At 44.9% G+C, this 23,397-nt stretch overlaps 1 protein-coding gene across 1 annotated transcript in view; it reads right to left on the bottom strand.

Annotated features, from left to right (window-relative positions):
- RNF128 (ring finger protein 128) overlaps window positions 1-23,397 on the bottom strand; it is a 45,276-nt gene that overhangs the window by 11,728 nt on the left and 10,151 nt on the right. The window contains exon 2 of the mRNA XM_056859560.1: window positions 1,345-1,592. Within this exon, the coding sequence (XP_056715538.1) occupies window positions 1,345-1,592 (248 nt within the window). The remainder of the gene's footprint in view (window positions 1-1,344; window positions 1,593-23,397) is intronic.

Genomic DNA, 23,397 nt, shown 5'->3' with positions numbered 1-23,397 from the left:
AAATATGATAGTTCATAAGTATATACTTTAGCTAGTGTTGTCATGAAATTTGTGATTGTTCTTTGCAATAGATTAAAGGGTAACATTAAAACTATCAAAAATGAAAAAAAGAAAAGAAAAAAGAAAAGAAGATCCATCAATTCACATACATACAAACACCATGATTAGTCTCCATAAGGCCAGTGCAACAAATGTCAATGTTGATGAATGCATGCATCAGTTGTTCTCCCAATGTTTGTTGTTCTATACTACTAGGAGACAAAGGAAGCCTCTATGAAGTGAGGTTTTAACGAACACACATTTGTGGTTTTTATGTAAGAAGGGATAATTCTGCAGGGACCTTAGTTGAACATTTCAGCTATGGAAGATTGCATAAGCCCCAAGGATTTGACACCCAGATGTCTGTTAAGCAGTCTGAAAAGAACACCCCCAGGGAGTGGGACAATGGTGAACTACATCCATACCTGATGGCCCATCTCAGGGAGGTTCCCTCCCCCACACTCCGTCTGATATCTCCAAGTGCATACCACCTGGGAGACTTCTGAATTCAGTCCAGTTTTAGCTCTCCACACATCTCCCACAAGGGCTGAGTACAAAGACCATGTGATATTACGGACATGGTTCAATATTCTTGACCATTTTGGAGAGAATACCTGCATATAGCCCCCCCTTTTTTATTAAAGATCATTTCCATCCTTCTCACTCGATCCCTAAAATAGGAAGGAAACCACTGTCAGCTTTCAACTATGAATCTTGAAACGCTTGGCCTCTCGTACAGTGAAAGCATGAAAACCAGAGAACCCTTCGGTAATCTTTAAATCAGCTAGGATGGGTCTCCAGCCTTGCTAAGCTTGTGGGCACTTTGGGAATTTAGAGAACAGGTAGTTTGCACCACAAGGGCTGTAGTCAACCACAAAACATAGGGAGGTTTCAAGGCAAGCATCCTCCTATTATGGAGGCAGGTGTTGATGAATGGGCTACTCCCCGTAGACACAAAAGTGAGTTCTTCCCTGCATGTGAATGCCAACTGAGCTCTTCTGAAGTACCTCCTTCTCCACTGAGAAGAAAAGCCAGGACTGGCTCTTTGATTTAGAAAAGGAGGAAAAGAGTACCAGTAAACACATTAGTGGGTGTCATGGGTACCACATCGAGCATCACTGAGATATAAATTGTACTTTTATTTTGTTTTCTAATTTGTTTATTTCCTTTCCCCAATTCTCATTTGGCTCTCTGTGTGTGCTTATAATTTTTAACCCCCTTCCCTGCAAATCCCCCCCAACAGCCACCAGATAGGTTTTCTAGTACACAAAGAACGCAAGAATGTGCAAGAAAAGCCAAACTCACCTGTCTCCTGTTCTGAGCCCTTGCAAGTCTAAGCCTTCGAGCAGAATAAAATATGAAGTATCCTACTGTGGCCGCTGTTACAATGAAGAAGGACACCGAAACAAAGAAGATGGAGTAGCTGTTCATCCACGATCCATGCTTTTTCCCCACTTCAATAACCATGGTCACTTGGAAGCCCTCTGTCATCCTATGAAGGATTTCTCTCCCTTTAAGATTGCTGATCATAATAGCAACGGTCTCCCCTGTACCTATAAGAGAAAATAGTCTGAGCATTAGCTTCACACAACACCAAAAGGTGACCAATAACTTGTGAAAGGCCATTTAATGTTCTAGAGACCAGAGGGAGGCACAACCCAACAATAGTGGCACAAAACTATTTTATTTGGCACAGCAGGATAAGATGGGCTCAGGCCATGGCTGGAAGATGGGAGAGGGTAGGATTCTATGGAGAGGTTCCCTCCAGTATAGCAATAAGTATTTACAATAAAAATATGGAGTGTGGTAGCTCAGAGAATTTTCAGTGTACGGTCTCCCCACTTTCAGTGGTCTCATACTCCACTAGGATTTTGCTCACAACACATCTTTTCAGACAAGACAGGTATTATTTTCATCTTTTGCAATGATATTTTTACATGTGTATGCAGTGAGCCTGGCCAAGTACAACCCCCCTCCCTTTTATTAACTGGCGAACCAATAATTTATATTACAGGGCTTCCCCCCTAAGCGTTGGGGCCCAAAATATAGTCTACCTTGCAATTTGCTATTTTTCTTGCTTCATTTAAAAAAGTTTAAACAAGCAATTATTACTGCTGAACTGAGCCACAATACTCATCAGCAAACAACGCCAGATTATGCTGTAAATGTTATGGCAGTTGAATTAGGACAATAATTACTCTAACCCCCTTCCCCACAAATCCTTAAACAAAGTTAATGTCCATAAAGCAGTTCCAGCAGCAAGCTGCTGCTTTTCTCGTTCTTTAAACTCACAACTCCCTTCTATAAAGTTGGCTACAAGACTAACAACATTTATTTTAACTGTGAAGATCTTCGCTGCTCCAAAAAGAAATTCAAACCATTATTAGCCATGCTCCAAGATAAATTGAGAAGTCAAAGCAGTCAAGCAGTGGCCCCAGTCACTGAACAGAAACACTCCATACTTCAGTTCCTCTTAGGACAGCTAAAAATAACCACCACTACCACCAGATTTTATTAATGTTGCTGTTCATATTGCAAGATGCACATTCAATTCTTCAATATCCAACCACAGAACTAAATCAGTCTTAAAAGCCCAACTGTGTTAACGTGAACTTGTGATTATTTGCTTACTGAGGGGGTTACCGCACTTTGTATTCCCAGCGATGTATTAAGAGTTTGAAAATGTTATAAAAAACATCGCTTGAGACGCAGCCCTGAAACTGCTCAATTTCCTCTGTAAAGAGCAGCCATTCAGCTTTTAAACAAGAGATGAGCCCCATAAAAAGAGCTAAGATAGCCGCATCCATTAACTTAGCTACAACAGAATGTAGAAAAGCAGGTTAAGTCAACACCACATCTAAATAAGTATCCAGTGTTGCCTGCATCTATAGTCCCCATAAAACTCCAGATGCAAATCCCTGATGAAAGCAGCACAGTAAATTTTGAAGTAGGAGGCTGGAAGGCTTGGTTTATACTGAGGAAGAGGGTGACCAGCAGCTAGCCAGCACTACTGTTAGCGGGGGGCCCCCAGCGCTAGTTCTCATCAAATTAACATGTACAGACTACCCTATACATTTCATACACATCCAGCCCTCATCCTTCCCCTAAGCTCCAACAAAAGCAATAACCCAACAGTAAATCCAGCCTATAAACTTGCATTTCAGTCAGGAAAACATTTGAGTCAGGAACTATTGTTGATTCGCTATAATCCAACCTGTAGTTTACTGTGCCCAAAGTTCTGTTCAATCTTGCAACAGTTTTCATATTATTACATGTATCCAGATAAATTTGAGGCTGTTTGATATTTGCATATGTTAAACTTGTCTGTTTGATCTTTCCCATGAAAATATAGACAAATAAACTGGCAGCTTGGGAAACAGTAACAAGATACTGACCAGCAAGAACACTTAATTACTGCAAACACTGAGGATAAAAAAAGAAATGCTCAAAAGGAAATATAGGCCCTTGCATCCAATTCTGTGACGAAGCCCTCCTAAGTTTGAGCAAAAGCCAACTTTAGGGGTTGCCTACATAAAGGCTAAACATATAGCCAAAATAAAACTATGTAAAAATAAATCCAACTCCTCCAGGAGTAACTGAGACAGCACCACCCAGCTATTATGTCCAATAACATCCCTCATCCCCAATCTTGATTTAGAACAGGATAACGCAGAAAACAGAGCCACATGGACTTGCAGCATGCAATAAGCAGTACATACAATAAAGAAGAGAGAAAGCAAAGGTGACCAGCACCACCAACCTTTAGCATGACACATAATATGACAAAGTCTATTTAAAACGCTTGCTCTCTCCCCACTGGATCCACAGAGCACAAAGAAATTACTAGCTTCAAGCTAGAGACCAGAACTTAAAAGACCAAATCATACATAACTGGGGAGAAGACTGCAGTACGCTGACACTGTTTCACACTCAAGTCAAAAATCTTTCTTCCCCTGGCAATTGTCCATACACAGGACTGTCTCAGACCCCGGAAATGATAAGTTTATAGCCAGGATAGGTGACCAATCATTGTTTCTAGTAACCAGCAAGTCATGGCTCTATCACTTCCTGCTCCATGGAGGCAAAGTAAGAACAGATCAAATAGACTCCCCAGCCCACATTGTTTTAGCATGTCCACAAAATAATATTGCACGAAATAAATATATCACTCCCTGGATAAAAAAGCTAAAGAAGCTTTCTGAGAAGCAGATACTGCATTATTATCAAATTGATTGGTCAATTACGTGAGAGATGTGGCAACTTTTCTCTTTATAGTATCAAGGAAAAATTAAATTTCATCTCCCCTTTTCAAAGTGTGAAGTGGTAGATAACCAGTGGCTGTTAAATCTAGGGAAATGAATAGAACTTCGTAGCTGCTGCCTTACAAGGGGTGGTGGTGGTTTTGCAGGAGAGGAGACAGTAGGGTACATGAGTATGTGTTTGTAGCAGCCTCACTTCGCCAACCCACAACATTGATGTTGCTTTCCACCAAAAGATACAACCTGGCATCATTTTGCAATATGCAATTAACATTCTGAATGTCCAGCAGCTTAAACAAACCCCAAAACAAATAGTTACTCCTATGATATACTAGAGGTTTTCCCTTCTGATCACCAGAAATAAGTTTCTGGTTACCACTGGCAATAGTTTCTGCAGACCTCCCCCTCAAGTTTTAACCACATGCCTTTCAGGTGGTATGTGTAGCATACTCTTTGTAATATTTTATTTCTTATTAATTTCCAAAACGACCCCTCTTTTTGATAGCAGTGGATGCCTCTCTACCCTTTTAGGGCCACATTCTAGTCAAGCAGCTACTAGTTTCATATTTATACATTCAAGAAATGTAATCCCCTTATAATCAGTAAAAGACCAATCTGAACTGTAGCAAAGATGAGTGAAGATTCCAATCTGGAAGCTTTTCCCAGACAGTAATCACACAACTAATGTTAAAAGCAAAACGTGGCTACAAGCATAACTGCTTAAGTTGGTGGTGCACCAGAAAACTTTCTATCATGTTGTGAGTTCATAAACAACAACAGAAATGCACCGATAAGGTACCTGTGTCCAAGCCTTCCAACATAGTTACCACCAATGGGAGAGGGTTTGAAGGGCTGGGGCGGGGCTTGGATGCAGTGCGTGGGAACAAGTAATGAGATATAATTACTAGAGTAACTCCTTCTATTTGAGAAATCCATCAATTGCTGTCATTGATTTGAGAAATCCATCCATTTGGGAAGTCCTCCTCACTAGCAAGAAAAAGTGACGTGATCTAGTTGTGGAGCTAGTTGGGATCAATGGCGCAGGCTGCAAACTTGGTAGTGTGAGTTTGGCTTCAACTAGATTAATGTCCCATAAGGAGATTGTATCAGTCATAGATATACCACTGTATTCTGTGGACAGTGCCGTCAACCTTCTCTAAAATAGGTCAATTCATCTAGATAAGGAAGGCACGCAACTGGGCAAAACAATTTTGTTAACCAAAACAATTCCCCAAATGTGAAGAATACTCAGCTGACTATGGGTGATCACTATCTTCCTTGTTCAGTCTAAAGTACATGGGATGGATATCTGTGTAGTTTGCCATTTCAGGTAAGTGCACACAGCATAGCCAGAGACTCCTGTTTATTTAAATGGAAAAATTATACTCACTATTTTTTTTGGCCCTCAAATCACAGCTGACTTATGGCAACCCTGTGGGGTTTGCTAGGCCAGAGATGTTCAGAGATGGCTCGCCATTGCCTGACTCTGTGCTGTCAACCCTCGTATTCCATGGTGGTCTCCCATCCAAGTACTAACCAGGGCTGACCCTGCCTAGCTTCCGAGATAGGGCTAGCCAGGTCAAGGCATTCTTACTATACTAGAAAACAATTTGTTCTGAACATGAGTCCCAGAGGGCACTGTCCCTCTAGGAGCCTACAGCAACCAGTGAGTCTCTGCAATGTATAGCACTGGTTCAAAATAAGAGTTGGGGCTCTAGAACTGCTTTATGTGCTACAACTTAAGCTCTGTGCTGCTATGACAACAGCCAACACTGGGGAAGCTGCCACAACCTTCAAACAAGTGTGTTACTATCCTCAACCATTACCTTTTCCTGCTATGACACTGACTACCTTTAGTGAGGTGACATTCGCCTGTCAGGCATGTTTCCCTTAAGGTGGAAGATTGACACACAGCTGTAAAATGTTTGTTAAATGAGTCAGCCACAAGCACTTCCTTATGTTCCTGCTACAATACTGCCTCTACTTCGATAAAGTTTCTTATAAGGAAATGAAAGCTGTTTTTAAAACTTTTGATTTTTTCCCAAGGTTAAGCTAGATATTTTTGTGGAACACTTTCACTGTTCATTTCTAATTTTTAGATATCGTGTTTCCCCGAAAATAAGACATACCCATAAAATAAGCCGTAGAAGGATTTCTAACCATTTGCTCAATATAAGCCATACCCTGAAAATAAGACATGGTGATAGGCGTGGCTATGCAGCGTACCAAGACTTCCCACCAGTTCACTGTTCCTGGAGAGTTTCCTCGGCCTCAGACCACTCGTCCTGTAGCCCCGCCCGTTTCCCCCTGCCTCGTTCCAGCGGGCAGGGAGCCCGAGTCGGCGCTGAAGGGGTGGCGGGGTGGGCAGGGAAATGCCGCCCCTTGGAAGCGGCCGCTGGAAGGAGGCTCCTCGCCTGTTGCCCGCACCCGGCCGCCATTCCCGCCCATGGAGGGGCAGTCGTGTCCAGCCTGAGCTCGGCAGCGGCAGCTGAAGCGAGAGGGACGAGGTGGCGGAGAGGGACGAGGAGGTGTGGCTCCCCGCTGGGCCGGCACAGCATGGGTAAGGGGGGAGGCTGGGGCTGGGTCGGCAGGATGGGAAGAGACCCCCCCTGACCCTCAAATAGGCTGTGTGAAAGCGCCCTTCAAAAAGCCTTTGGACGGGTCGCGCCTTCGTTGATCTGGCCGCCGTGGCCGCGCGGGCCTCCCTCTCCCTCCACACCCAGCCCTGAGACGCAGGCCCGGCCCGGCCCCAACTCCCAGCCTGGCCAACCCAAGGCCACTCCCCTCAGGTGGCCCCAGGCCATACTTAATAAAAATAAGACATCCCCTGAAAATAAGCCATAGTGTGTCTTCTTTAGGAAAAATAAATATAAGACAATGTCTTATTTTTGGGGAAACACAGTATTTTTTTTTACTATTCTGTAACAGATGACAGCCCTGACCTGGATAGCCCAGGCTAGCCTGATCTCGTCAGATCTCAGAAGCTAAGCAGGGTCAGCCCTGGTTAGTATTTGGATGGGAGACCACCAAGGAAGTCCAGGGTTGCTGTGCAGAGGGAGGCACTGGCAAACCACCGCTGGTAGTCTCTTGCCATGAAAACCCCCCAAAAGGGGTCGCCATAAGTCGGCTGCAACTTGAAGGCACTTTACACACACAACAGATGACAAAAATTTCATGATAAACACTTGTTATACTCCTAAATTTCTGGAGGTTTAATTGCCCTCTCCAAACAGCAGCAAGTCTGTGTAGGAAGAATGAACGATAGACATTTTGCTTTACAGACAATTTGAACAAAGTAATTTGACTTTGAGGAGTAGCCCATTATTCCCACTAAGATGTTAGTTCAGTTTCAGTTGTCTACAGGGAAGGAAGGCATGACTAATGGAGATATAAACAATAGAGCATACATATACAAGGAGAGGACTGAGCAATTCACACAAAGGCTCAGTCTAGTAAGAGAATATTTATTTAACATTGTCCCAATATTTATCCAAACTTTATTTTAAAGCTCAATAGTTTGATTGCCTGGCTTCATACAGAGTGTGCAATATATAAAGCAGCCAGCAAAGCCATTGAGAACAGTATCATCAGCTGACTTAAAAAAAAAAAAAAAAAAAAGCTCCAAGGGCACTATGAAAAGGACATTTCCCTAACCCTTACTAACAGAGCTTTTAAGTCCTGTACAAATAGTAAACACACATTCAGGTTTTCCTATCTCTCAAATACATATCAATTCAATCAAGTGATGTTGGTGCTTCCATATTTCCCAAAGGATAGCTTCGTTTTTGCTAAAAGTAGATGGGTGTGTGAATAATATGGTTTAGAGCAGGGTGTCAAACATACAGTTCTTGGGCCGGATCTGGTCCCCTGAGAGCTCTCATCTGGCCCATGAGCCAGCCAAGGCAGCCACCGCCTCCTAGTCCTAATCTGGGCTGGGGAGCCCGCTGTGATCTTGCCAGTTGAGGCAGCCACCACCACCCCCAGTCCCAATCTGGGGTGGCGAGCCTGCAGGGCTGGCTGTAAGGGTCTGTAAGCTTTTGCTTTGTGTGTACCCCCCCCCCTGGGCTCGTAAAAGCAGTCCAGGCCTTTTGCCTTTCCTTGGTTCAGGCGCTGTGTCTAGCAGGCCCCAGGTTGGAATGTCTCTTCCCACCATCCACCTCCCTTGCTCTCTCCGACTCCCTCCCACCAGCTATGGCCTTGGTGTGTAGATAGCAATAACGAGCTTCCTGGGATCTTTGATGTTCCTGTACCATGCACAATTATCTCGTAGATTCCCATAACATACATTTGACATCTGCTTCCCTGTAGGGGTTATAATTCTGTCTTTGTGAAATTGCTAGCACTTGCAACTTTGCCATTGTAAGACCTATACTAACCTGAAGCTTCCAAAAAAGTTCCTTGGTTCTGCATGACCGTCTGAGCAAGTGATTTTATGGAGTTTGCACAGGGAGGTTGGGAACCCTCACATTAAGTTGCAAGTCCTCTGCCTCGTTGTCCTGCTCCTGTACCGTTCTTGGACAGCTATGGCAGGCAACGGGGATGACAATGACAAGAAGGACAGCACCGTACCCAAGCAGCCCGATCCGGCCCCTTCGGAAGGGAAGTCGACTGGGAAGACGCCCAGTGGAGCTGACTCGGGATCGGGTCTGGGTACAAAGCCCAAGTCTACCCGCTTGAATACCTGGCTGGAGTCTCCCCGGGGTTGGTCGCTCCCGCAGAGCGACGATTGGTCATGACGGACTGCGGTTCGCGGGTTGGGGTTCGAGGACGATCCCGCCCGACAGGAAGCCCTGCTGCTTCACCAGATGGATGAGGAGCGGCAGCGCTGGCAGGAGGAGCGCCAGGAATTACTGGACCGGATGGATGCCATGAACGCGGTGATTCTGGACATGGCTCAAGCCATGGACGACCTGAAGGTACCGACGCCACCCGTGGCTCCGGCGGACGGAGGGCAGCAACCAGGCCCACCGGTGGCTCCCGCACCTCCCATCCGTCCCGCTCCACCGGCCCGCCGAGACCTGAAGATCACGTATGACGGGTCGAGTGACCAGCTGACGTTTTTTATGGTACAAGTGGACATTTTTACGCGGGAACAGACCTGGACCTTTACCTCGGAAGAATCCCGGGTCCAATACGTGGCGTCTCTTCTACAGGGTGAGGCGGCCGCCTGGATGCTACTGCAGTATGAGCTCCGCTCCCCGGTCTTACGAAGTCTTGATGACTTCATGATCGCCCTTCGACACCGTTTCGAGGACCCGCATTTGGGTGAGCAAGCAAAAACCGCCTTGCTACAACTGCGTCAAGGGACTAAGTCGGTCACGCAGTATGCAAGCAAATTTCAGTCGCTCTCGAGTAAAATTTTGGACTGGAGTGAAGCTACCAGGGTGCAGTATTTCCGCGAAGGTTTGAACCCGGAATTGCAACACTGGGCTTTCATGCAAGGTAACACTCCTGATGTTGAAGGGTGGGTTCGTCACGCCGCTGACATCGAGAACCGAAAGCAGCTGCTGCTCCTGTCCCAGCAACGCACCGGACGGGAGACCAAGACCCGTGGAGACAGGCCCAGCGGTCCGAAGGACTCTCGTCCCCCCTCGGGGGGAGGGCCTTCCGTGACCGAACGCCGCAAATGCTTTGAGAGCGGGGCCTGTCTCGTTTGCGGGGGAAGAGGACACTTTGCCTCTCAATGCCCTTCCCGACCCGGACGTTCGGGACCGTCTCATTTGGCAACGACCGAACCTGAGAAACCCCCTCCCGAGGGGCAACCTTGCCGCCGGAGCGGCGCACCGAGCCGACGGGGCGCACCCTCGGCAATGAATGCACGCACCGAGGTTGAAGCCTCGGGCACTTCTGGCCCATCGGGGCCACAGATTACAAATGAAACCTTTGACTCATCGGAGTCACGGATTACAAATACCGTGTCTGCTTCCTCCAGCGAGGAGGAGGACTGGGACATGCCGGCAAAAAACGCCGTCGGTCTGCTGTAAAGGGGGCTCCTCAGCAGACCGCTCCGAACGTTGTGCAAGGAGCTCCACTGATGGTAAGCGCTCAGGAAGACAATGTATATGTAAAGGTCAATCTTTCATTGCCTAAAGGGGGGCCCATGTTAGAATTTACGGCCCTAGTTGACTCGGGTTGTGCCCGCACCCTGATAAGCGAAGAGGCTGCTCGACAATTGCGGGTTAAGCGAAAGCGGCTACCTGAACCCATCCACTTTTCCCAGATGGATGGCAGTGACTTTAAAAAGGGGCCTGTTACTCACCGCACCGCCGCGGTCGTCATGGCCGTAGGGGAGCATTGGGAACGGCTTTATTTTACCATTGCTCCCATTGCCGCGCCCGTTGTTTTAGGGATGAACTGGTTGCTGGGGCACAATCCTTCCATAGATTGGATCGAGCGGACGCTCACTTTTTCCCGCAACCTGTGTGAATTCCATGATAAAGACCGAGTGCTTAAAACTCCCGCAGCCGCCCTCGTGGGGGCCCCTTCTATCAAAGCTTCCCTGCCCCAGCTCCCCAGCGAGTATTCCCAGTTTGCCGATGTGTTTGATGTGCGGGAATGCGACGAATTGCCCCCCCACCGGGAGACGGACTGTGCTATTGAAATAGTGGGGGATGGCAAATTATCCAAAGGGAAGGTCTACCCCATGAGTCCTAATGAAAAGGCGGTGTTGCGAGAATATTTGGACACCAATCTAGCGCGGGGCTTTATCCGCCCGTAAAAGGCACCATACCCGGCCCCCGCCTTCTTTGTCAAGAAAAAGACGGGAGACTTAAGACTGTGTATTGATTTCCGTAGACTGAATGCTGTCACTCAGTCTAATGCATACCCCCTCCCTCTCATTCCAGACCTTCTCGCACAATTGAAGGAGGGCCGAATCTTCACCAAATTGGATTTGGTGGAGGCTTACCATCGTATCCGCATACGAGAAGGGGACGAACCAAAGACTGCCTTCTCAAGTTGTTTTGGAATGTTTGAGTATTTAGTGATGCCGTTCGGACTTTCGGGGACTCCGAGTGTATTCATGCAATTGATTAATGAAGTACTTCATGATTTATTGTTCCGCGGGGTGGTGGTTTTCTTGGACGATATCCTCATTTATACGAAGACCATGAAGGAGCACGTACAATTGGTGCGCGAGGTGCTGCAGCGGCTGCGCGAGCACAAACTGTTTGCTAAGGTTTCTAAATGTGATTTCCATCAACCCTCCATCACTTTTCTGGGGTATGTGATTTCCCACCAAGGCTTAGAGATGGATCCCGAAAAGGTTCGGGCGGTAATGGAGTGGGACCCCCCCACCACGCGCAGACATTTGCAGCAGTTTTTGGGCTTTGCTAACTTTTACCGAAACTTCATCCCTAACTTTGCCCAGGTAGCGCTCCCTCTCACTTCGCTCCTGCGTACAAAAGGGAAAGGGGCGGGAGCCGCCTTGCCCTCTGCTAGGTTGCAATGGACTTCGGACTGCCAGCAGGCTTTCGATACGCTCAAGCGGCTTTTCTCATCCGAACCCGTTCTCGCGCACCCTGATTGTGAAAAACCTTTTGTGGTCCAGGTCGATGCTTCTGACGTTGCCATGGGGGGGGCCCTCTTGCAACGGGACGAGAACGGTCAGCTGAAACCTTGTGCCTATTTTTCTAAAAAGTTCTCCCAATCCGAAATCAACTGGGCCATTTGGGAGAAGGAAGCCGCAGCTGTTAAAGATGCCCTCACCATTTGGAGGCATTTTCTGGAGGGGGCAGAGACCCCTTTTGAAGTTTGCAGCGATCACAAGAACCTAGAGGCCTTAAAAGGGGCTGGAAAGCTCACCGCGAAACAGATTCGTTGGGCACAGTTTTTTGCCAAATTCCGCTTTGTCCTGAAACATGTGCCAGGGAAGGACAATGCGTTAGCGGATGCTCTTTCTAGGCTCCCCCAATACCGCAATGACTTTGACCGGCCGGTAGATTCCTTGTTTACCCCTGAACAGAGAGGGGAAGTCTCGGGACTTGCAGTAACCACCCGGTCCCAGTCTCACCGCCAGGATTTTCCTCCCCTCAAAGGAGTCCCGGAGGCTTTTCAACAGCGGCTCCGGGATGCTTCTTTGAGGGAGGCGGATCAGCAGGTTCTCCCCGCTAATCTCGACCGACAGGGCTCCTTTTGGTTGCAGGGGGGTAGGCTTTATGTCCCCGAAGTACTCCGAAAAGAGGTGCTGGGAATGGTCCACGGGGCCAAACTAGCGGGGCATTTTGGGTTTGTGAAGACTGTGCATTTACTGCGGCGTCAATTTTGGTGGCCAGGTATGAGAGCCGATGTGGAGTTATATGTGCGCAGCTGTCCCATTTGCGCCACTGCCAAAAAGCGAATGGGAAAGCCCCATGGACTCTTAAAGCCTCTGGAGACCCCAACTATGCCCTGGGAAGTGATCGCCATGGATTTTATCACTGATTTGCCCCCAAGTTGGGGAAAAACTGTACTGTGGGTGATAACAGACTTATTCTCTAAACAGGTTCACTTTGTTCCTTGTGCGGGGCTACCATCGGCCCAAAAGTTGGCTAAACTGTTTATTAATCACGTAGTGAAGTATCATTCGATCCCGAGGAAGGTCCTCTCCGACAGAGGGGCCCAATTCGTTGCCAAATTCTGGAGGGCCTTCCTAAAAGTCATGGGGGTGGAGGAACAAGGACTCTCTTCAGCCTACCACCCCCAGACCGATGGTCAGACCGAACGTGTCAATGCTGTGGTAGAATGATATCTAAGGTGTTATGTCAATTACCACCAGGACGACTGGGTAGACCTACTGCCTTTTGCTGAATATGCCTATAATAATGCCCCCCATTCCTCCACAGGTTTCAGTCCGTTTCATGTGGTTTATGGAAAAGACTTTGGGCCCTTTGGTTCTCCTACCATCACTCCTGAACTTGAAGGGGTGCAGGAGGTCCAGGATTGGGTACAGGTGGTGCAGACCACTTGGCCCTGGCTGCAGAAAAACCTGGAAAGGGCCAAGCGCAAGTACAAAGACCAGGCCGATAAACATCGGTCTCCGAGGTGGGAACTCAAGGTGGGAGGGCAGGTTTACCTTTCCACAAAGAACCTACGTTCACTTCGGCCTTGCAAAAAGCTTAGTGACAAGTATGTAGGTCCTTTCCCCATCACCCGAGTGATCAACGACGTCACGGTGGAGTTGGAACTCCAAGTCTCTTTGAGGGGTACATCCGGTGTTCCACATCAGCCTACTTAAACCGTACGTCGCTGCCCCTCACTTCCACCCCCTCCCTAAGTCCGAAATTCCTACGGTTGTGGGGGGGGGGAATCGCATCTTGAAGTTTCTAAAGTATTGGACTCTAAGCTGAAAAAGGGAAAATTGTTCTATCTGATCCGCTGGAAGCACCTGGGGCCCGCCCATGACGAATGGGTGGCCACTCCCCGCCTGGTTCGAGAGTTTCACTCTGCCTATCCTGACAAGCCTCGTCCACCCGGACTCGGGGGAGGGGGGCCTTAAGGGGGGCAGAATGTAAGGGTCTGTAAGCTTTTGCTTTGTGTGTCCCCCCCCCCCCCGGCTCGTAAAAGCAGTCCAGGCCTTTTGCCTTTCCTTGGTTCAGGCGCTGCGTCTAGCAGGCCCCAGGTTGGAATGTCTCTTCCCACCATCCACCTCCCTTGCTCTCTCCGACTCCCTCCCACCAGCTATGGCCTTGGTGTGTAGATAGCAATAACGAGCTTCCTGGGATCTTTGATGTTCCTGTACCATGCACAATTATCTCGTAGATTCCCATAACATACATTTGACATCTGCTTCCCTGTAGGGGTTATAATTCTGTCTTTGTGAAATTGCTAGCACTTGCAACTTTGCCATTGTAAGACCTATACTAACCTGAAGCTTCCAAAAAAGTTCCTTGGTTCTGCATGACCGTCTGAGCAAGTGATTTTATGGAGTTTGCACAGGGAGGTTGGGAACCCTCACACTGGCAAGGCATGGCCCGACCAAGTGACTTTTATGTCATATTCCACCCTTGTAACAAATGAGTTCGACACCCCTGGTTTAGAGGATAGAGTATGGGAAAATATACCACAAAGTTCACTCAGTGTAAAAGGAACCTTTGAAATTGTAGGTTTGGGAAGGGGCTAAGAGGCCTCTTGGACATACTCAAGTTATATGGGGGAGGAGTAAATTTTAGAGAACTTTATGCATACAGGAAACAAGGGAAGAGATACAACATCCACATTAACTTCATAATATAGGCTGTTACTGCACTAGGTATTCCCAGCGATGTATCAAGAGTTTGGAAATGTTATAAAAAACATCGCTTTAAAAGGGTTTTTTGATACCACGGCTAAAAAATGGTTGGAAGACGTCTTCACAGCTAAAGGGGCCAAAGTACGAACCGTATTTTTTACAACATTTTCAAACTCTTAATACATTGGTGGGAATACACTGAAAGTGCAAACAGAATTTTTTATAACATTTCCAAACTCTTGATACATTGCTGGGAATACCTAGCGCGGTAACAGCCATAGGTAAGTCCTGAGGAAACAGTCTGCAGTATAACAATTTGGCAAACAATTACATTTCACTAGCAGCAAGTTCTCCCAATGATGAGAACCAAATCAGATTACTGAATTAGGTCATCAAGCTCATCTGAATAGTGGTGATAAGGAAGGGGGTAATTTATGGCAGTTAGTCAACCTTTCCTTACACACAACTTTTCCTTTACAAGTTGCACTTCCCAGTAATCAAGCCTTCTAGCTACCTTATCCATGACAACTCCAGGACTGGTTTGCACCTACTATTTATTAAGCCAAAGTCCACCATGTTCACTGCTAACTCTACAGGACACACCCAGCAAATACACCAATGAAACTGAGGGCCAGACCAGATGAGACACTGGAACACCTGTGATCAAATCTCCAGTACATTTTTTCTTGGTGAACAGCATCTGTGGAGAGCCCTGACCTGGACCAGGTCGATAACAGAGATGGAGGAAGGATTTTTATTAAAACAACTTCCTCTAGTGTCCTTTCTACTAACCTCAAATGGCCGTACCCAAGCAGCTACCAGTCCGGTAGGGGAGAGGAGGAACCATATGGACTGCCTTAAGTTTATCCAAGCTGTTCAAGGGGGCCATCTAACACTCTCCAAAGGTGGCATGCCAAGAAAAGCTGCCCTGGGAATCTGACCAGGAAACATAGCACTAGAAGGGACCTCAAGGATAATCTAATCCAACCCCCTACCCAACACAGGAAATGCACAAGTACCTCCCCCACTCCCCCCTGCTCTTTGCCCAGAGGAAGGCAAAAACAACAACAACAACCCTCCAGGATCCCTGGCCAGTCTAGCCTGGAGGAAATTTCTTTATTGATCCAGAAGTGGCAATCAGCATTACCCTGGGTAGGTAAGGAAGGGACACGAAAGCCAAGCACTGACTCATCCCTTCCTACTCTCTTTCTCTTGATCTGCCCAAGTTCACAGAATCAGCATTGATGTCAGTTTTCCATCTAGCCTTTGCTTTAAAATCTCCAAAGAAAACAGCCTACCACCTCTCAAAGTTCCAATGAGGAACAGCTCCAATTGTCAGGACATTCTTCCTAATGTTTAGTCAGCGATTTATTAGACTTTTCATTTTTAGCAGTTTGACTTCTAACAAATACCAAGGAAATTGAAATCTCCCATGTCCTATGTCTTTTGAGAACTTCTTAATCTGATCTAGGAGTGTTTCATCCAAGTCCTCTGCCTGGCTTGGTGATCTATAGCAGACCCCCACCATAATATGACTATTATTTCTTATTCCAGAGACTCTCAGCTGACCTTCCATGCTGAGATTCATATATTCCCTCACAAGTATACACATCCTTGACATATACCGGTAATGCTACTCCTTCCCCCTTCCTTGTCTATTCTTTTTAAACAAGTTTGTCTGTTCTTTTTAAACAAGTTGTACCCCTCAATCCTAATATTCCGATTGCGAGTGTCATCCCACCAAGTAGTAGAAAAGAGCAGGAGTTCAGTAGCACCTTAAAGACTAACAAAATTTCTGGCAGGGTTTGAGCTTTCATGAGCTGTGGCTCATGAAAGCTCATACCCTGCCAGAAATTTTGTTAGTCTTTAAGGTGCTACTGGACTCCTACTCTTTTCTACTGCTAGTGACAGACTAACATGGCTACTCATTGTGATCTATCCCACCAAGTGTCAGTAATGCCTATTAGATCAAACTCCCCTTCTTGTATTAGGACTTCAAGTTCCTCCTGTTTGTTTCCCATAGTGGTTCCCAACCTTTTTTTGACCAGGGACCACTAGGACTTTTTTGTTTGGTGCAGGGACCCCAAGGTTCAAAATAAAAATTCCGAGAATTTGAAAATAAACTTTAATCTTAATTGTAGTTAAACATTAAACTTAGAATAATATTTGAATATATTTTTATAATAGATAACTTTTAATTGAAAATATTAATTTATTATGGGTTTATAACTTTGTTTCACGACCTTAATTTAGTTCTCGCGGACCCCTGGGGGTCCGCGGACCCCCAGTTGGGAACCAGTGGTGTAGAGACATTGGAATCCATGGTTTATGCACCCTGAGTGTTTCATTTCTGTTCTTACCTGTAAATTAATTGTTCTCTGCATATGTGCCCCTCCCCACACATCTTTAGCGTTCTTTTCTCCAGTTACTGGCATCATACTAGGCTTTGAATTTTGTCTCCCTTCCCCACAGGATTTAGTTTGAAGCCCTCATCAGGTTTACAAGGCTCTTGCCAAATGCATTTTTTCCTACCCCCGTGAAGTACAAACCCTCTCCCAACAGAAGAGCTGCATCTCAAAAGTGAAGCCACAGTCCAGGAAAAAAAAAAACTTTCCTGACGACACCACCTACGTAGCCAGTTATTTATTTCCAGTATTCTTCTCTCTTCTTAAACCACAGCCTTCGACAGGAAGAACTGATGAAATCTGTACTGGTGTGACCCTAATTCACAAAATTCTGAAGATAGCATGCATGCTTGGTTACCTGTGCTTTATTGTGGATGTATTAATGTATTCACTCAAAAACAAACACACATCTCACTATTTTGTTTGATACACTTCAATTAAATTTTAAAAGCAGCTATGCCTATGCTGTAGCGTACGCCTATCAAATGCTCATTAAAAATGATTCACAGCAATGCACTGACTAATTCCCTACTTAAAATAAGTAGGATGCATCTTTGCAGCAGTTGCGTTTTTTGTAATGTAGTACAATTATTATAGTGCTTACCGTGCTTTGGAAGACACCAGGATTGAAAGTGAGATCTTGGATGACTCACCGTTTTGCATTTGGGGAAACCTGCATTGCTATAGAATGGTCTTGTGGCTATGAAACTACTTCCTTAAAGAAATAGTCTCTAAAGAGTTAGAAGTCAACCCAAGAGTAGTTTCACAGGTGAATTGGGCACTGCTCCCAGCCTCTACACACACATTTTCAGACAAATACAGCTACCCTTCTGGAATCTGATACTGCCTTTTAAATTAAGTTAACAGTTCTTGTTTTACAAAGTTCTGCTCCAGAAACACTTTGTCACTTCTGATTCTTTCTTAGACAAGTTCCAGAAGGTGGTACTAGCAGACTATTGTTGCTCTCTGAAAGAACTGTTCCACTCCCGTAGGGTTGCTTAGGGTTCAGTTTTGAATGCCATACTTTAAAAAAAGATGTGTAATACAATTTATGTAACTTTATAATGACGGTTGTTGCTATTGTATTTACTTCTGAGTTGGTCCTTGTATTAAATAATGCAATTCACTTCTGAGTTGGTCTTTGTATTAAATAATGCAATTCAAACAGGTGTTACAGATGTCCTACATGGAACCGCTGGGAGAGGTAGCTTGAGATGAGTAATGGAATCAGTGATCTGATATACCCAGTTCTACTTCTCCTTTCAACCCACCTGCAATACTGAGGACTTTAATTGACTGGAGATGAAGACAAAACACAAATTAGCATACCAGTTTAGGGAACGCCTGTTCTGGATAGAATTACACTCTTCCTAAACAATCCTGCTTGCAGTTCTGGAATACTCCTGAACAGAGCTTTGCTTCTAGACCCACGGTTAACAGCCCAAAGTACATCTTTTCAGTTTCAACTGATTTGCCAGATGAGTTTACTACTGCATCTCAATCGTTTTAGCCACTATCATTCATGCTGTAGTAACTTCCAGATTAGAGTACTGTAACTTAATCTGTATGGGACTGCTCTTGAAATTAACTCAAAGGGCTGCTTATCATCTTTTGGCCTGTGGCAAACCAGTGGAACACATTACACAGAGCCAACGTGGTGTAGTGGTTAAGAGCAGTGGAGAACCAGGTTTGATTCCCCACTCCTCCACATGAGAGGCAGACGCTAATTTGATGAACTGGATTTGTTTCCTCGCTCCTACACATGAAGCCAGCTGGGTGACCTTGGGAAAGGCATGCTCTCTCAGCCTCACCTACCTCACAGGGTGTCTGTTGTGGGGAGGGGGAGGGAAGGTGATTGTAAGCCGGTTTGATTCTGCCTTAACTGGTAGGGAAAGTTGGCATATAAAAACCAACTCTTCTTCCTCTTTTTCTTACATTACAACTTCACTGGTTATCAGTACATTTCTGGATTCAGTGCAAGGTGCTGGTTTTGGCCTATAAAGCCCCAGTCTGGGTCTAATGCAGAGATGTACATTTCTGGAAAGGTTGAAAATACAAGGAAAAAATATCCCCCCCCCCATTTTTTGAGATAGGAGGGGGATTTGGGAGGAAACTGAAATGTACGTAATATTTACTTTCCTATCGAGCCTAAACTTATTTTACTGATTTAACAGCATGCATTATTTTTAACTTAGTTAACACAAAAATGGACTATTTGGCATATTTATGGAATTTAAAAGTACAAGTGTCTTCATTTTCTATACGAAAAATTGCAAGTTTCTCTCACAACTTGAGAAAGTTGTAAACTGCTGCACCCTTTGCTACCACAGCACATGTATCTTATTCTTGCCATCTAAGAGGTAGAAAAAATAAAGCCCGACAGCAGAAAACAAATTTTGCAGTGCACTATTTGGACATAAGCACTCTTCTAGTCACAACAGGTAGAACTACCAGCATATTTGGATATTAAGTTAAACTTTATAATATTGAGAATACCGAACTCTTTAATGTATTAAACACATTACAGCATATTGTTGCCAATGTTATCTACATCTATATATCTGTTTCCCACGTGTGGCCCCCATTTGCGGATATCTAAATCCACGGATTGGGGCCACACTTACCCCCTAGCTTTGCAGAAAAATCCAAAATGTTAAAAATATGCTGGGTGTGTGTGTGTGTTTAAATTCCTCCCAAATTCAACTGTTGTCTGTGCAGACAGCATGCACCCCACAACTGCTATCGAAATCATCCAGTATCTTGAAAGAATCTGCAATTGGGGGCCATTGAGAGCCAGTGAGGTGTAGTGGTTAAGAGCGGTGGTTTGGAGCAATGGACTCTGATCTGGAAAACCAGGTTTGATTCCCCACTCCTCCACATGAGCAGCGGAGGCTAATCTGGTGAACTAGATTTGTTTCCCCACTCCTATACACGAAGCCAGCTGGGTGACCTTGGGCTGGTTACAGTTCTATTAAGAGCTCTCTCAGCCCCACCTACCTCACAGGGTGTCTGTTGTGGGGAGGGGAAGGTGATTGTAAGCCGGTTTGAGACTCCCTTAAGTGGTAGAGAAAGTCGGCATATAAAAACCAACTCTTCTTCCTCTACAAGAGTAGCTTAATGAGAAAACACTTAACGTCATAACACTACCTTTAAACCTCTAAAATAACCCAAGAGTTACATATGTACTTTGTCCTGCTGCACCATTTTGATTCTCCCAATCAGATACCTTCTTCTGAAGGTCAGTATAGATTATTATGTAAGGCAGGCAATTTACCAGCCATGGTTCTGTACTTTGAATCTCCTTGCAGCAACGTTTACTAAGCTGATAAGATTCTGCATTTATATAAGTTCACTAAGTAAATATTTGCCCTGGGATTTATTAAAACCTGGGCGTTAACCCTCTGCAAGAAGGTACAACGATCAGGAGACATTATACACTATGAGAATATTTAAAATCTGTGAGGTGCCTTTTTCCCCTTAAGCCCCAGATGGAACAAGTTATACTACTTTCAGGTAGATGATAAAACTTTCGAAACACTTTATGGCAATCGTTAATCTTTTAATGTAGACAGAACTGTCAAGTTTTCTGATGACAATTATCACTGTTATTTAATAATACTTAGCATTTATATAGCTTTTTATGTTTTCAAAGCACTTTATACCACAATGCTTCTAAGGAGAGCTATACATCTTAATTTTTGTTTAGGTGGAACAAATCCCTTGTGCAAGCTATTCAGTGCAAAGTATTTTGTATTGCACTGGGCCTTGGAGAAGACAGAAGTAACCAGAGACTCACCCTAATCCAAATGCATTATATGAGAAGACCCTCTTTGACTCCTCTGGCGCACAGAGGGCTTGGGAATGATCAGCAGAGACCACCAGGAGAGCCAGCATAGTGTAGCGGCTAAGAGTAGCTGACTCTAATCTGGTGAACTGGGTTGGTTTCCCCACTCCTACACATGAAGCCAGCTGGGTGACCTTGGCCAGTTCTCTCCGAAATCTCTCAGCCCCACCTACCTCACAAGGTGTCTGTTGTGGGGAGAGGAAGGGAAGGAGATTGTAAGCTGGCTTGATTCTCCTTAAAAGGTAGAGAAAGTCAGCATATAAAAACCAGCTCTTCTTCTTCTTCTAACTATGGCTGGCTATTAGTCAATTTGAGGGCCTATATCAGTGCTGATTTGTAAACAAGTTATGTATTTCTTGTCAGTTCAGGTGGTTGAGTATCTACAGCAGCAAATGTCTGGTCTCTGCTGTAAAGGGATTAGCAAAAGTCAATATATCCTTTACTGAGGCACCCTATATAAATGACAGGAGAACATACAATCTGTTGCTAAAACAGACTAAACAGTTCATTTGACAGCTTTGTATGAACCAAAATCCCTTTATCACTCCCATTAAATGCACCAGTGAAGGAACAGGTTCGAATGCCCCATTTCCTCAGATCCCGGGAGATTGGAACAGCCCCACGGCTAACCCAGGTCACTCTCTGCCCTGTGAGGCAACTGCTTTTCCTTACTCCTAGAGGGTAACAACTTCTCCCTTAGTGCCTACAACCACAGACAAATCTGAAAGAGTATCTCCTGCTAGACAGAGGGGTTTACCGCACTTTGTATTCCCATTGTATTAAGAGTTTGAAAATGTTATTACAAACATCGCTTTAAAAGGGTTTTTGGATACCACGGCTTATAAATGGTTGGAAGACGTCTTCACAGCTAAAGGGGCCAAACAAAGTGCGAACAGTATTTTTTACAACGTTTTCAAACTCTTAATACATCACTGGGAATACAAGTGCGGTAACCCCCAGACTTGTACATCTAGCACTCGGTGCCTGCATTTCCATTTAGAGGCTCCACCTGGCTGCCTTGCCTCCCACTCCACTTGTGCTAGCTAGTGGGCGGACAATCTATTATGCTTTAGGGAAGGCGAGCTCAACTGCTGCCCCTCCCCTTCACTGATCTCTGAAAATCAAGCTGAATAGGTGTGGTGTGTTTACAGAGACAAGTCTTCAAGCTTTGACAATGTAAAAGTTATAATAAAAAATAAACAAGCTCTGTTCAAGCATCAGGCTGAACAAGGATACAAAGAATTGGGGAAAACACACAACCCTCTTATCCTAAAATCTATTACTTACCTTAACGATGTCATTGCTAGGTTAGGATAATAAATGTTGAAGTTGCAGCATTTAGAAGTCCCTCATTACAGCTGTTACCGCAATAGGTATTCCCAGCGATGTATTAAGAGTTTGAAACTGTTATAAAAAATACTGTTTGCCCTTTGTTTGGCCCCTTTAGCTGTGAAGACGTCTTCCAACCATTTTTTAGCCGTGGTATCCAAAAACCCTTTTAAAGCGATGTTTTTTATAACATTTCCAAACTCTTGATACATTGCTGGGAATACCTAGTGCGGTAGCAGCCTACCTTAGTTCTCAGAGTTGGGACTTCTCAAATGGTCTCAACACATGGACAGGATGGAGTCCCTAGGTAGAAGTTTAGCCATTCATGGTTTGAACCCCTCCCAGGAAGATGAACAAAGAGAAGAGAGCTTCCTTCTTGTCTTGATAATTTATAATTGCCTCTTGGGAGTCTGTCCCCCTGTGGGTCAATTCTGATTTTTCTGCCTCAAGAGGAAGAAATTTTATCTATCCAGCCTTTGGGCTTTCTTAGTCTCTGTCCCCATAGGTGTGACAGAGATATTAGGTGGTAAATCTTTTGCTCCACTCCACTGTGATTGGGAGAGAGATTGCTCACCTCCTGCAGTTTTCCCCTTTGCCAGCTATGAGATTGTAGCTGGGTCCCAGCTCGTTGATAGTATAGTCCCAATGGCTGAATTATTAGGGTGACTTCTAGGGTGGAGGACATTTCTCCAGTGTCCAATATTCCATAAACACCAACTTTCCTTCTCATATACACAAATCTGCACCATTAATTCCAATAGCAATGTTTTGTATGTAATGGCTGCAATAGTTAGAACTAGAGATGTAAAATTTCTGGAAATTCTGAAGCCATGGGAAACCCATGGGGGGAGAAATATAGATTTTGTGAAAAAATGAAATACATGCAATACTTGCTGTCATATCAATCCTAAACTAATTTTACTGCTTTAACAACAGAAAATATATCATTTATAACAGCATATAAAATTGCAATTTTTGAAATATTTATGGAATTTATGCCTTAGTTTTCTACAAGCAAAATTACAAATATAGCCAATACTTAAGAGAAAACCGCAAGCTGATGTAACTTATGCTACCTTAGTCCGTATACCTTAATTTTGCTATTTGAAAAGTAGAAAAATAGGAGTTAAACAGAAAACATAAAGCTTTATGCAAATAACATTAAATAAATTATCTGGCCGGAAAAAGGGGTCACACAAAGGCTCCTTAACAATAGCTGCACAGCTAGATGTAGTTCTGGCTAGATACTGTCTTCCTTCTGTAACTACTGGTTAGCGAGACCTCAGTTTTCAACAAAACTTTCAGAGTTTTTCT

Source organism: Euleptes europaea, chromosome 13 (genome assembly GCF_029931775.1).
Source record: "Euleptes europaea isolate rEulEur1 chromosome 13, rEulEur1.hap1, whole genome shotgun sequence".
NCBI classification, from domain to species: domain Eukaryota; kingdom Metazoa; phylum Chordata; class Lepidosauria; order Squamata; family Sphaerodactylidae; genus Euleptes; species Euleptes europaea.
This window is presented reverse-complemented; position numbering and strand designations above follow the sequence as displayed.